The sequence below is a fragment of the Alexandromys fortis genome, unplaced genomic scaffold, assembly GCF_014885135.2.
Source record: "Alexandromys fortis isolate MF-2015 unplaced genomic scaffold, M_Fortis_MF-2015_v1.1 scaffold_316, whole genome shotgun sequence".
Lineage (NCBI taxonomy): Eukaryota > Metazoa > Chordata > Mammalia > Rodentia > Cricetidae > Alexandromys > Alexandromys fortis.
In genome coordinates, this window is record NW_026068209.1 from 141,726 (window position 1) to 156,691 (window position 14,966).

Genomic DNA, 14,966 nt, shown 5'->3' on the forward strand with positions numbered 1-14,966 from the left:
ACTATATATAGACTATATATATATACTATATCCTATTTATTTAGTTTTTCTTCTTGAAAGTTTCTATATTTCCATAATTTCTCAACATGCATTATGCGTATCTCAAAGATGAAATGACTGACTCATTATTTTCAAGGTGAAGGGGGAGTGGCTTTTCCTACACATAACATTGGTAAAGACTGATAAGGACTTCAGATTGAAGGTCCTTATGTCATTTTGATAAGTATGAGACAGCACTGTTGTGAAGATGAGGACTACCTAGCAATCTTCCAAGGGCTTCACCTTGCAAGGAGACTTCAGTTAGAAGTTAGAGGGAAGTCTTTGGAAGTTGGAGATAAGTGAAAAAAGAAAATGAATGGAATGTAATCTGTCTGAAAAATTGTTTCAGTCATGAACATTGTGGATGGCTGTTTCTATTTCTCCTAAAGATCCAGCCTTCTCACTCCTCTAGATAATATATTCATTCAACAATGATACCTTTAAAAGTTGTTTTGGCTAGTCCCTAAATGGTTTCTAGAAGTTGAATTTATATATTTGTATTTTTGTTTTCACCCTTTCTTTGGTCATCACGTTTCTTCTACTTGTCTAAATTCTAATCCTTTTTCAACGTTGACAATGAACCTATCCCTTCTAAGAGTCCTTCTCAAACTGCCAAGCATATTATAGCTTCCTCAGGATCTTCTCCCTATGCCCACCTCTATAATGACTCTCATCTTGGTGATATATGTGTGTATGTGTCCTGAATATTTATATATAATAAATAGTATATATAATATATATTTAAATATATATTTAAACATTGGTTTACATGTATGTCTTCTTAATTACTATTTAAATGGCACAAACCATGGACCATTTTCTCTCAATATTTGTATTTCTGACATTCTCCACCCATTTACTAGACACTTCGACATTGTTTGATGAGTTCCTCATCTGCTTATGCTCTGGGGATATTTGGTAATGTGATTCCTTACATAAAGGATTTCCAAACTAAATGAATACTGAAGATTTCAAAAGCTGAAATCTAAAAACCTATGCATGTTTTAGTCAGCACAAAATGTAAATGTATGCTAATTCAAACCAAAAATTAGAATATTTAAATTTTAATTTACAGTTTTAGGAAAAAATAATCTTTCGCCCCTCAGCCTCGCTTTAAAAAGTCAGGAACTTTTTCTTTTGTACACTGACGCCCCCATTTTTCACTTTAAGGTATCAATAATGGGATTCCTATGGTGTACTAGTAACATCTAGACTGTGGAGAAAACATCATGAAAGACAAATGCACGTAATAGAACTAAAGCCAGCACGTGCTGGTTTGAGGGATGTGCAAAGTATGAAGTGATATCTAATTATTAGGTAGTTTTTGTAACATAAGCTGAAATGAAAATTATTGCCTCCCTTTGGTGAAAGCAGCAGTCAAGGAAAGTAGAAAACAGAACTAAGCAGTTTCCTGTCTAGACAAGCAAGCAGTGAACAGTGATGACTTAGACCAGAACGCTTCTATTCTCAACTGCATACTTTCACGATTCTGTATTTCACTCCCAATGCACAAATGACTATCTAGATTGCAAACAAGTGCCTCTCCCAGATACCACCTAGTGAAAAAGCAAATGCTGATCTCCTAAGGTTACTAAGCAAGGTCTGCATAAATCTTCCGCAGAAGTGTTTTGAGAAGAGCATGCATTTTTGTGTTTCTCATTCTACTCAACCCAAGTCGCGCCCGAGAAGTGACAGTGTTTCTACTGAGCATACATGTGTGTCAGGAGGGTGATGCATGTACTCATAAGTATTAAAGTTATTCCAACAGTAATTAAAAAGTATTATAGGAGCCTTTCATAATCTAATACAACACTAAAATTTACATTATCATTAATATTATTATTGTTAGTGTTATTACTTGGTCACTGGCTATAGTCAAATTAAAACCATCCTAAATAGGGAAAACATTTCTGAACAATATGATACTATATCTCTTTTTAGAGAAAGTGGTGGAAAAATGTTTCTCTATGCAAGCAAAACAACTATCAAACACAATCTTGGATAGAGAAATCTTTTTCCCTTTAGTAAAAACATTTACAGCATAAAGCCAGTGTTCAGAGTACTTAGAAAGAAGTGGTGCTGCCTAGTGAACCAGAAGGTCAGATTCAAACCCAGGTTGGGGCAGTTATGATGGGTGTATTCATGAGAATGCTACCTCCCTTTGGCCCTAATTTCTGAACTATTTGGTTTGAAAGGCTAGTATCTAAGGTTATTCACTCTTCTAGAACTGTGCCAGTTCCTGTTCTCCCAGCCCCACCTAGTAGCTAGCTTCCATTAGCTTCCGTTTATTTAGAAGTAAAGAAGCCATATAGACTTTGTAAGACTGCAATGCTCTTGCAACCCCCAACCACATCAAAGCATCAAAAGAAACACAAAGAATTAAGCATAAAGAGGAAAAAACTCTTAACAGAAGAAATATCTTCTTTATCTACGTCCATTTCCTCTCACAAGGAAAAATGGCAGTGTCAGAGGTACATTACATAGATCTCTTTCTTTCTCTTTTAGTGTTTAATCTTAGCACCTGCACAGCAGAGGTCTTTACAATTCATTGCATATGCTCTTCCCTTCTCCCCCCCCTCCACACAGCACCTGAGGCCCAAGAAGCCACCATCTCCAAGCTCCACAAAAGTCTGAGACCCTTCTTTATGACAGAATATAGTAGTAACAGACATGCCCCCACAGTTTTATACAGTTGCTAGAATACTTCCGTTTCCAACAATTGAAGATTTTTTCCTCCTTTCTTTTGAATATTAATTACATTTTACAAATTGTGTGTGTGTGTGTTTTATTTTGTTTTGATTTGTTTCTGTTGTACACACAACAGAAGGGAAAGTCCACGACGAAGGGTCACCAGTTAGCAGAGTTTGGCTGTCATCTGGTCGGACTGTTTGAGGATCTCAGTGTTGTAGAGGTCCAAGGCATGGTTCACCCTGATAATCTCACTGTTAGTTAGCTTCAGGCGGTGCTTCAGCATACAGGAAAACAAGTCCAGCTGGGGCTTTCCTGGAGCCACTGGAGGAGCCAGACGATTTATTCGGTCCCGGATGTCCAACATGAGGAGCATCACAGATGAAGAGGAATAGAATTGACCACCCTGTGTGTAGGACTGATTCACTTGTTGCACGGCACTTCGAAGGAGGTCAGCATTGAACCTCAGGCTGTACCCGAACACCTGCACGTCGGATATCTTAATGTAGAATTGCCTCTTGGAGGGATCCGACAGGTCCACGGGGCCCTGGCCGGTCTCATTACGTAGGGTAGGTAGCCGAGTCCGACTACGCAGGTAAATATGGACAGTCTCAAAAAAAGTTTTCCACCGATTGCCCAGCAAGAGAGTCCAGTTGTAGCATTGGCTGTTTTGCAGACGGATCTTCTCCCAACGTGGGTAGCCAAATTCCCCAAAGGGCATGTTCCAGCCCTCTGAATGGCTGCCGCTGAAAGGATTGACATAGACAAAGAACATGGGGTCCAGGCTGCTGTTGCGCATCTGACAGATACGCATGGACATGCCAATCACCATGTGGATGAAGTCCATGCGGTTCTTGTTGCTCTTGAGAGTGAGGGACATGCGCTTGCGCCACCGAGGGTCAAAAAATGTATCAAGGCGAATCTCATTGCTGATGAAGGTAGTGTGAACATAGAGGCGTGAGTCCATCTTCTGCAACAGGTACTTCAATTCCAAGTCCTGGAAGTCCAGGTCGGTCTCAAAGCTAATGAACTGCTCGCTCCTCTCAGAATCCACATTCTGTGGTTCGCAGCGGCCTCTGTATAGCTTGTAGCCCTTATTGCAGGAGCCACAGAGTGAGATGTTTGCCAGGCTGCACATGGCACAGCTGTTGTTCCCACCTATGATGCATGGGATGGGGCGCTGGCACAGTGTGGTACTGCCATGGCACACACAACTCCTCTGGCTCTCCAGGAAGGTTCCCCAGAAGCCATTCTCATTGCAGTAGAGAAGTGACTGTACCCGTGCAAGCCACTGCTGAATTGTCCTGTGAAAAAGAAGGAAAATGAAAAATGTTAACAATAATGAATGGGGTTACACAACTGACCATGCAAGTTGGAGCCTCCCAACGAATAAGTAAGGGGATTAGAGTGATTAATAAATACATTGCTATTCTGCATACTGCCAGAAAGCAGTTGTATCACTTTGTACTTTGCCTCTCTAACATTCTCTGTGGACATCTTTAAAGAAGAGGAGTTAGACTAAATTTGGGGTCTCCAGCCACTTCTGTACATTGCACTATACAATAGACACTGAGAAATTTGGTTTAGGAAATGTAGTGTCTAAACATGAAAACACTTTCTGGATGAAAACAAATCATGAACAAAAAATCCATTGGAAAGATTTGAGGGTCATTATTTTTTTATGTAAGCATCAGAGGATATAGTACTCTCCCCGCCTTTCTTTAATGAGGTTATGCGATACCCAACCCTGCTAGCAACAACATGAAAAAGCTTAATTGCATCATATTCCAGAATTCATGAGTGCTTCCATACAAACATACAAATCACCTGGCATGATTCTCACAGTGGCTTTTCATAACATGCAATAAAGGTATATGTACCTCGGGTGTCCAGAGTTCTAAATTCTTAATTGTAAGGCATTTCTATGCAAACTGTATCTCTAGATCTCCTTATTACTGCTTTCTCACTCTGTGAATGATAATATATATATATATATATATCAATGATGACAGATCTGTGAGCCAATGAGAAGTAGCGTAAGAATACATAAAAAAATAAGCAAGGCAGTCAGTACAGAGGCCTCTCATTTTTTTATTTTAATTCCTATGGAAGTCATCTCTTGGCTGTCTTTCATGTTATGAATAGTTCTATATATCTGCCTAGCAGTCTTTATCCTGCACAGGGCATTTTTACTCCCAGCTTCTCACTTGTACCTACCAATAACACCCAATGACTTGAGATTCAAGTATCACCAGAGATTTCATGAAATTTTGGCTCCTCTATACTTGAACAGAGGTGGCAGTTTCTTTAGCCTTCCCACTCACTTCTACCACACAGGGCTGTTATAAAGATTACATGAGATTCCATCTTACATCTGTCATAGTGACCAAGATCAAAAACCCTGACGACAACTTATGCAGGAGAGGATGTGAGGTAAGGGGAACACTTCTCCATTGCTAACGGGAGAGCAAACTTGTACAGCTACTTTGGAAATCAGTATGTCAATTTCTCAGAAAATTAGGAAACAATCTACCTCAGGACCCATTAAAACTACTTTTGGGTATATATCCAAAGGATGCTCAATCATAACACAAGGACATGTGCTCAACTATTTTTGTAGCAGCATTGTTAATAATACCTAAAACCTGGAAACAATCTAGATGTCCCTCAACCGAAGAATGGATAAAGAAAATGTGGTACATTGACACAATGGAGTACTACTCAGGGGTAAAAAATGACATCTTGAAATTTTCAATCAAATGAATAAATCTGGAAAAAAAAAACACCTTGAGTGAAGTAGCCCAGACTTTGAAAGACAAATATATTATGTACTCACTCATAACTGGATTTTAGGCATAAAGCAAAGAGAAATCAGCCTACAATTCACAATCCCAGAGAACCTGGACAACAATGAGGACCCTGAGAAACCTACACAGATATAATCTACATGGGAACTGGAAAAAGACAAGATCTCCTGAGTAAATTGTGAGTGTGGGGGTCACGGGACAAGGTAGAAGGGGAGAAGGGAAGGAAGGGAGGAGAGTAAGTCACATGTTTTTTTTTTTTTTTTTTTTTTTTTTTTTTGGTTTTTTCGAGACAGGGTTTCTCTGTAGCTTTGGTGCCTGTCCTGGAACTAGCTCTTGTAGATCAGGCTGGCCTCGAACTCCCAGAGATCCGCCTGCCTCTGCCTCCCGAGTGCTGGGATTAAAGGTGTGCGCCACCACCACCCGGCTTACATGATATTTTTAATGTAAAATCTAGCTTTGAATTTGGTAGGCATTAAGTGTTCAACAAAACACAGCTCTTGATTTTTTTGCAAAGGAATTGTCCGTTTGTTTTACAAGCATGACCACAGAAGCTGCAAGGCTAAATGATAGACTTAAAATCATATGACCAGTGAGAGGGGAAGTCTCTAGACACATTCACTTTGCTTTGGGCAATATCTGTCAATCCAAAATTTAAAGGGAAAAATTAAAATCCTTTCTTAAGACTACATGAAAGGGCTGTGACAGTAGTGATGATGAAGTCCATATTTCCTATCTTCCAGTGCTATGAAGCTGTAAAGAGACACTCATCCGAATCCAGCATCCTGTGCTGGAATATGTAAGCAAACTGTCTGCCCTATCACTGGTAGTTCTGACTTACAATCACCAAATCAGAAACCTCCATGTCATTGGGGAGACAGTAGAAACTAAAGCTGAAGAGCTTGGATGTTGTTGGTTCAAGCAAAACTGAAGCCGGGGGGGGGGGGGGGGGGGGGTGAAAAAAAAAAAAAAAAAAAAAAAAAAAAAAAGAAAAAAAAAAAAACAAAAAAATGAAATCTATCCTAGGACTGAGTCATTGCATCTCTTGAATCCTTGCCCTTCTTGGCTAAAATGAGGATAATAAAGTCTGTCTCGAGAGTCTTCTATGAGGATTGCTCAGATGATATATTTAAAGTGCTGAGAAAAGTCTAGCATACAGCAATTACAAAAAAAAGTAATAATACACAGTGCTCATATCTCAGAGAATAATTCTTCTTTTGAAGGTCCTGAGGCACTCTCTGGGATGCTCTGAAGTCTAAAGGAAGCCATTTTGTTACAGTCATTTGAAAATGGATACTGTTGAAATGGCTGCCAGACTGACTTAGGCTTTAAAGAAGTTGCTTATCGGCTGAGAAAAATGGTGGAATAATTAGCTTCCTGAAACTGTCTACCTATTTAATCCACAGAACCATCCCCACCTGGTAATGAAACCTCCCTCACAACACCCCAAGGTATTGCACTTATACTCTGCCTCATTTTTCTCCTTTCTCCTCCAGCTCCTCAGGTTTGGCAGGTAGGACCCATCTTCCCCCAGCAACTAGCACACAATATAGATAGCTTTACAAATGTTTGCTGAATGAACGAACAAAGAATATTAATATTTTTCTTCTTGTGTTTTATTAACGAAAAGAAATAAAAGAAGAAAGAAAACAAACTTCTCCCTTTCCCTCAAGAGCGCAGTATTAGTTTTCCATACCATCCGCCCACACAGCCGCAGGCCTCTCTGGTCTTTGCTTCATGAGACCAATCCTATTACAGCCTGGAGAGCAGCAGGCCCAGCTTTCAGGAAACGAAGCAAGAATCATAATGAGCTGTGTGGCTCTCACTTCCCAAATCAGAACATTGACTGAATATTGGCGTATGAGTCATCTGATATTTTTTGCGAGCTGCAGGGGCTCTCCACGCGGCTGCGATTGCGTGGTTACATCTGACAAAATGCCTCTTTCAAATGGCCCACACTTGCCCCTGTCACTCCCTCTCCAAGTGACAGCACAGTACCCCATTTAGATCGCCTCTGTTCCCATCTGCAAGGCATTCTATAACCCCGTAGAGCGCCCCCTTTCTCGTGTCTCATCTTTGGGACCCTTTGTAGGGATCACAGCCCCCGCTCCTCCTATCAATGCTTCATTGTGGTGGAACTCTCAGAATCCTCGGTGAGGAAAATAAAAAGATGAAAGTTCCTGGTGATGCTGCTACAAGCAAGGGGGCTGCTGGGGAATTAGGATTCCAGCCTTGTCAGGGAGGAGGGATTGGGGACAGAGGCCCTCTGAGACACATTAGCAGGCTGCATGGCACCTGCGTCTCCTGAGCTTGGAATAATCATGAGGTTGTGGGCTCTATCAAAGGGGGCATTAATGACACAGCACCAGGACCCAGAAGGGAAGTGGTGTGAAGGAGGGCAAGGCCCAGGGAAGAGGAAGCAGAGGGGAAAGGGCCCTGACAGAGGGGAGAAAGGACTTCATGTTGGGGAAGGGTACGTGGGAGCTACTGGGCAGAATATACGGCACAATCAGAGTGCACAGGTTCATTTACCATCAGTTACAAGATTCAGAGAATGTAGACAGCAGAGAGTCTAGGCTGGGACATGGATTATTGATTCATCCCCTTTCTTTTATACAAGAGTGGGTGCATCAGAAAGAGTGATTGCAGTGACTGTTGGTCCAGAAGGTCGGTGAGCATCCTGTTGCTTTTAAATACTTCATTTTGAGAAGATTAAAACCTGAAAAGAAAGCCCAGTCCATTTTCTCTCTCTCTCTCTCTCTCTCTCTCTCTCTCTCTCTCTCTCTCTCTCTCTCTCTCTTTCTGTGTGTGTGGTATGTTTGTGCATGTGTGCACATGTGTATACACACTTTTTTAATACACGCAACTTCAAACAGTAAATCAACCTAATCAAGATAATGTCCTATATCTTCTCCACCTAGTGATCTGAGTAATAAAACTGCCATTGGAGGTGGAACTCCAAGCCAGAGGAGGGATTTCATGCTGTGCCAGTAGTAGGTACTACTGTGTGTCACGGATGGTGATAGGAAGTGTTCATGTACACTCTTCCCCTGAGTGTCACATGTCACCATCATAGTGTGGCAGAAGATAATGGGAGCTTGAAAATGAGGTAACATACCATTCCAATACCAACTTTTAGACCTCTAGTATAGGTACACTGGGTGCTATACACCATAATATGGTATTAAAGCAACAAGGAGAACAAAGAAGGAGTAGCCATAAGGAGAGAAACAAATGGAAAGAATGGGGAAATAACAGAAAGTCTGAGCATGTAAGAACCTATTATCACTTGCCTTGCTTCCTCTGAACCTTCTGGGGTCTCTCTTCTCCGTTCACAGATAATTGGAACTGTCTGATGAGTGCTCAGGGAGATGATGGGGACCAGGGGTAGGAGGGACTGTGATCTATAAATACCATTTTTCAGGCTAGCTGGTGACAGCCACCTCAATGTTGGCGACAGGGAAGCAGCTTAATAGGCCAGTTCTGTATGGAAGGGTCTCACCGGGCTCACACAGACCACCTTTCTGCAGTCAGTATGAGGCAGCTAGAACCATGTTTTAAAATGCCTTTCTCTGTTCCTGGGGATCCAGCCACAGATCCTTCCATTTGCAGCCAAATCAGCATCTTTCTGTTGGATGACATATTCAATACATTCTGATGGGAGTTGGCGTGAAGGGAGGGGAGAGGAGTAGGGAGAAGAGGACAGAAGCTAGAGGGTGGAGAGAGTAAGAGAAATGAGGACCAGAAGCTGAATGGTCACTTCCTTGCTGGTAAAATCTGGTGCTTGTCTGACTAGCACCCACAGTGGCTTAGAGAGCTCAAACACACACGTGCGCGCGTGCGCACACACACACGCACACACACACGCGCGCACACACACACACACACACACACACACACACACTTTCAAAGCACCAGCCTATCTCTCTCAACTGGACATCACTGGGTTGATGACATGGACAGCCAAAACTTTAAGGTACCTCTAGATCACAGAGTTATCTTTTCCCCTGCAGGAGATAGGATTTGCTTCTGATTTCCACATGGCAGCCAAGATAAGTTAAATATAAACAGATCACCCAAAGGATGATCTTTACTTCCAACCATTATCACCTGCCAGAGTAGGACTCAGCCATCTATAAGTTTAATGGAGGTCTGAGTCTCAGTAGTTTACCCTGAAGCAATACCTGGTTGTAGGAAGGACCATAAACTAAGATTACCTGGGCACCATACAGGAACAGACCATCCAAAGGAAATGCCTAACATTCCAACTGCTGTAAATAGGACCACCTGTCAGCATGAGGACATGCCTAGATAAATGTCAGCCAATCAGGGATCCTGAACCTCAGAAACTCCTCACCCCTACCTTTACTACTATAAAAACCCAATTCTAACTGTGCTCGGGGCTCTCCATTTATCCCAATACGTTGGACGTGCAGAGAGACCGAGTTTGCAAACTTGCATAAAATAAAGGCTCTTTGCTTTTACATATGGGACTCAGTCTCCTTGTTGGCTTTTGGGGGACTTCACAGATTTGGGCATAACACCATCACTGACAGGGGTGATAAAACCGGAGAAGGACTGTCACTGACCCATGGTCACACAGCATAGAAATGGCCAGAGTTCAAAATTTCTAACTATGATCTCAGCACACTCTTAGTGATCATAGTATATATTGCTTGCCCTCTAAACCCCAGAGTGGATCCAAACCATCTCAGAACCCTGGAGACACCTCAGCTGCTTCCCTGCAGGTCCTGTCTTTGCCTCAGCCAGGAAGTTCTGGCAACCTGACAGGTCTCCTAGCGACACAGCATGAGTCCCTTGTCATTTGGAGGACAGAGGCTTTGCCACCCAGGGCTTCCCATCCGTTGTTTAAAGGCTCACATCTCCCTTTCAGAACCATCAGGCTGGGGAGCCCTGGCTGGGATTCCTAATTCAAGCAACCTCCCTGCTGATTTTAATTGGAGGTTTTGCCTAAGCTGGGAATGCGGTGCCTGGCCTGTGGCATTTTAGGGGAGATCACACAAATCTAGTGCCAAGGGGTTGGGGGGTTGCATCTAAAATAGAAAGCTATAATCCTTATGGACTATTTGTTTAATAGAAGTATGTTTTTAAAATTGGAGAGGAAATGAAACAAAAAAGTGGAAATACAAATCATTATTTTATTTATGTCCTGTGTGTCTTCCTAGGTGCTTTTTTTTTTTTTTTTAACATTGTAGTGGGTATCTAGGTAAAGCTGCATGGCTCCACAAAGTGTACACTGTCCAGAAAACAGGCTGAAACTGGGAGACACATACTCCTAGGTATCAGGTATGCACTGCTTTGTGTACACTGCACATGAATGTCAGCATGTATACATACATACATACATACATACATACATACATACATACATACGTGAGAGTGTGTGCAACTGTGCAGCCATGCTTATGCATATTTTTAAAGAATGGTGTTGATCATACTTGCATATGTCTGTAGTATCAGAACACTGGAGTATTGGTTCATGGCTATGCCAGTTTTAATTATAACTAGCCATCAGGCTCATTCTGTTCATCATTTTCCCTGAACAAATATTTATCTTTTACTCGTTGTGCTATTTGAGTTTCCTCCAAGGTCTTAATAGCCTGTTTCTCTTTCACATGATCTCAGAGCCTCAATGAGCACCACATGACAAGGAGGAAGGAAAGACCAAAAGGAGAGCTGTGTGCTGTCCTGCTGTGCTAAGGACACTCTCTAGTTTGGAACTGTGGATTGAAGGCAGTAAGTGTGTAAGCATGTTTGCAGGGTGGGCAGGTGTGAGTGTGGAAGGAGGAAGAAGTCAAGCTGCAAAGTAGAAATCCAACCTGGTCTTTGAAATTAGGTTGTCAGAAACTTAATTGGGGAGGATTATGAAACAATTTTTGCAATTACACTGTTCTGTGTCTGGAAGGAGGTGACAGGCAACATCAGCTGCATATTCAAATTCAGAGTTTTGCTTTGGGGCATAGAAGTACTGAAGACAGGTGATGGAAGGAGGAGAGCCTCTCAGAGACACAAGAAGGAATTGAAGGCAGCAGGCGCTCCCACGTAGATGCTGTTGGAGTGTGATGTTTGTCCTGGGCAGTAGATATGCAGGATTAAAGTCTCAGACTGAGGAAGAGAAAGGGGATTAACCATAGCCTAGGGCCTGTTTTGAACTTGAAGTGGCACACTAGCCACGTAGGTAAATGCTTTGGTGATCACAGTGTAGAAACCAGTTAAACAGAACTGCATTTGCACTATTTGGTGTTAGATGTTTGACCTTGAATGAGTTGCGAACTCTTCCACACTAAGCCTTCCTTTCTTTCTTTGTGGTCACATTTTCACATATGTATTTGAGTGTGTGTATGTGTGTTTGTGTGAATACACATGTGTGCCCGAGCACTTGGAAGCCACAGGCTAACCAGTGTTTCCTCAGGAGCCCACCACATTTCATTTGCCAGGGTCTCCCACTGGGAAAAAAAGCTTGCTGGTTAGTCTAGACTTGTCATTCACTGAACTCCCAAGATTCACCTCTCTCTCTTTCTTTCCCGTGCTGGGACTGTGAGCATGAATTAAGAGGGGAGGTTTTTCTTAACATGTGTGCTAGTGAGGGAAGCCAGGTATCCATGCTTACCAGGCAAGCACCTTACCTGGCTTAAATATGTGAAATGTGCCCACGAAGAAAGAAAGGAAGGCTTAGTGTTACCGAGTCGCTGTTCTCAGCCCTGACTCTCAGCTCTCTTACCTACCTACTGAGGATCATAAGATCAACCTTGTGCTTTATTTTCAGAGCTAACTTGAATGTGAAAAGCTTCGGAGAGTTTCCAGTGCAAGGAAGTGATAAGTACTAGCCGTTGCTGTTATTGAGGGCAAAGAATAATCACATACTGAAAATGTCCCCTGTGAAAATATTCTTCCGTGATACTAAAACAGTCCAAGTGATTATAATCTAATAGTCTGGTATCACTGGATACTCATTCTCCACAGTTCTGATGAACTTTGCCACTGGAATATTTTTGAAAGAAAGAGGTAGACTAGCCGTGGGCATTGGAGTCAGAGAAGAAGAAAAAAATTGTATTAATGAGTACATTATTCAACCTTGAACTAATTACTTGTTCTGTTTAAGCTTCTGTTGTCTCCAATACAGAAACAGAACAACAGCATATTCCTTGCATGGTTGTTCTGAACGTCAGATAAGAGAAGGCATAAACATTTCAGACATACAGTAGGTGTTCAGAATCTCTTATGAAAAGAGGGATTGTGTTCCCGCCTGAGCTCACATGGTAAATGGTTCCTTGGAAATCAGTAATTATATATTGACAAAAAAGAAAGAAAGAAAGAAAGAAAGAAAGAAAGAAAGAAAGAAAGAAAGAAAGAAAGAAAATTCCGTTGGGTGGTGGTGGCACATGCCTTTAATCCCAGCACTTGGGAGGCAGAGGCAGGCTGATCTCTATGAGTTCGTGGCCAGCCTAGTCTTCTAGAGCTAGTTGCAGGACAGGCTCCAAAGCTACAGAGAAACCCTGTCTTGAAAAAAAAAAAAAAAAAAAAAAAGAAAAAAAAAGTAAAGAAAAGAAAGAAAAAAAGAAAGAAAAATTCAGTAAGTGCTGATGGCTGAGTTAATATTAAACAATGGAAATTTGATAAAAATTGCTTCTATTCCATCAAATCAAAACAAACGGGAGATCTGTGAAAAGTAAGAAGCAACAAGGACTAAATAATTTAATAAAAAAGGCAATTATTTTCTTTAAAGCACTTACCACAGAGTAAAAAAAAATATTAACAGAAAAAGGCTAAGATTAAACCATACCCAGAAAAAATATTGAACTTAGAGACAGCACAATGAATTAATGTACATCTAGCCAACAAAAAATTTCATTGTTAACCTAAGTCATGGTCAGATTGTTTGTGTCCTGCCTTCAGGAAGGTTCTGATCTCCGCCCTCAGTGTCCCCTAAATCCATCAACTGACATCTCAGTTTTCAAAGCAATGTAGGTGGGGCTTTGGGGGTGATGAGACCAAGAAAATGGAGTCCTCATGAGTGCAATTAGTGGTTTTATATATGGGAAAAAAAGAGACCTGTGAAGTCTTCTATCATTGGAAGACATAGTTATAAGGACCAGAAATTCCTCAGACATTTGTATAGATACTTTAGTTTTGAAATTCCAGGCCTCCAGAACAAGGGAAAATGGATTTAGCTAATTATGTGACACCCAGTCTATAGAATTGGTTGTAAAACTTTAAAAAATTTAGGACACCACGTAAAGCACCATAGCTCTCTAAGAACAAGTCACCACCAAAAATGGAGACGGGTAAATGATAGAAGCAGGCCTTTCATTTAACAAGTAGCTAGTAAGCCTATGAACTTCTACTTTTGTTCCTCATTAAGATATAAGTCAAAATTTTAATGATAAAAACTTCTGATGAACAGCTAAGATAGAATTTAAATTGGCCAAAAAAGAAAAAAGATAGAAAGTAATCAAGCAAAAATGCTAAATATTGGCAAAGACATAGAGCAAATGCAACTTCCCTATGCAGTGATGGGAAAGAAATGAGTTCCAGCAAAGAATGGAATTATCTACTAAAGTATTTAGTGAAATGAACATATTAACATATGTGTGCCAGCATTTCCACCCTCAGTATGTACACAACAAAAAAACACAGTACCCTGAAAGGCATTCATTAGGATTGCTGCAGTAGTCATTGTAGCCCCAAGCTGGAGATCATGCAAAAGTCAATCAGCAACAGAATAGATATCTGCACACATTTGAAATATCCTGAGAGATAAGCCAACCACAACCACACAAAGCAATGAATGGTAATTACCACGAAAATTAAAAGCAAATGAAAAAGGTGAAGAGTTTGTACTAATTTTAAAGAGCAGATTTGGGCCAATGATATTACTCAGAGGGCAAAGGTACATGCCATTTAGCTTGAGAACCTCAGTTCAATTCCTGAAACCCAGAAGGTAGAAAGAAGGTGATACTCTCACCTCCACTTGTGTATTGTAGCAGGAATACATGCACCCTACAAATTAAAGTATTAATAATTAATCAATATTTTTCATACAAAGGTAGAGTTAATCTAGGGTAAATATGCCCATCAGAAGATAGTTTGGGGCATAGAGAGTCTTCATACAGATTCAGATAAGATCCGATACAGGTAGAGACATAGGTATAGATACAGATATAGATGTAGCTATAAATGATACTTGTCTAGATAGATAAAGAGATACATACACACATACATAGAAGGTAGATAGGGTTCTATTGTGCATACATGTATATATACATGTATGTGTGTGCTTATTTTTTACTTTTTAAATTAAAACATAATTACATCATCTTCTCTCTTCCCTTCCTTTCCTTTAATCCCTCTCAGATATGATGACTCCCAACCTTGTTTCCTTTGAAAAATTGTGGCCTCTTTTTCCTTGATTGT

The 14,966-nt window shown here is 40.9% G+C and overlaps 1 protein-coding gene across 1 annotated transcript in view; it reads right to left on the minus strand.

The window, feature by feature from the left end:
* Nucleotides 1-2,133: 2,133 nt before the first annotated feature.
* Brinp1 (BMP/retinoic acid inducible neural specific 1) overlaps nucleotides 2,134-14,966 on the minus strand; it is a 186,381-nt gene continuing 173,548 nt past the window's right edge. Inside the window, exon 8 of the mRNA XM_050130254.1 lies at nucleotides 2,134-4,031. Within this exon, the coding sequence (XP_049986211.1) occupies nucleotides 2,894-4,031 (1,138 nt within the window). The 3' untranslated portion in view covers nucleotides 2,134-2,893. The remainder of the gene's footprint in view (nucleotides 4,032-14,966) is intronic.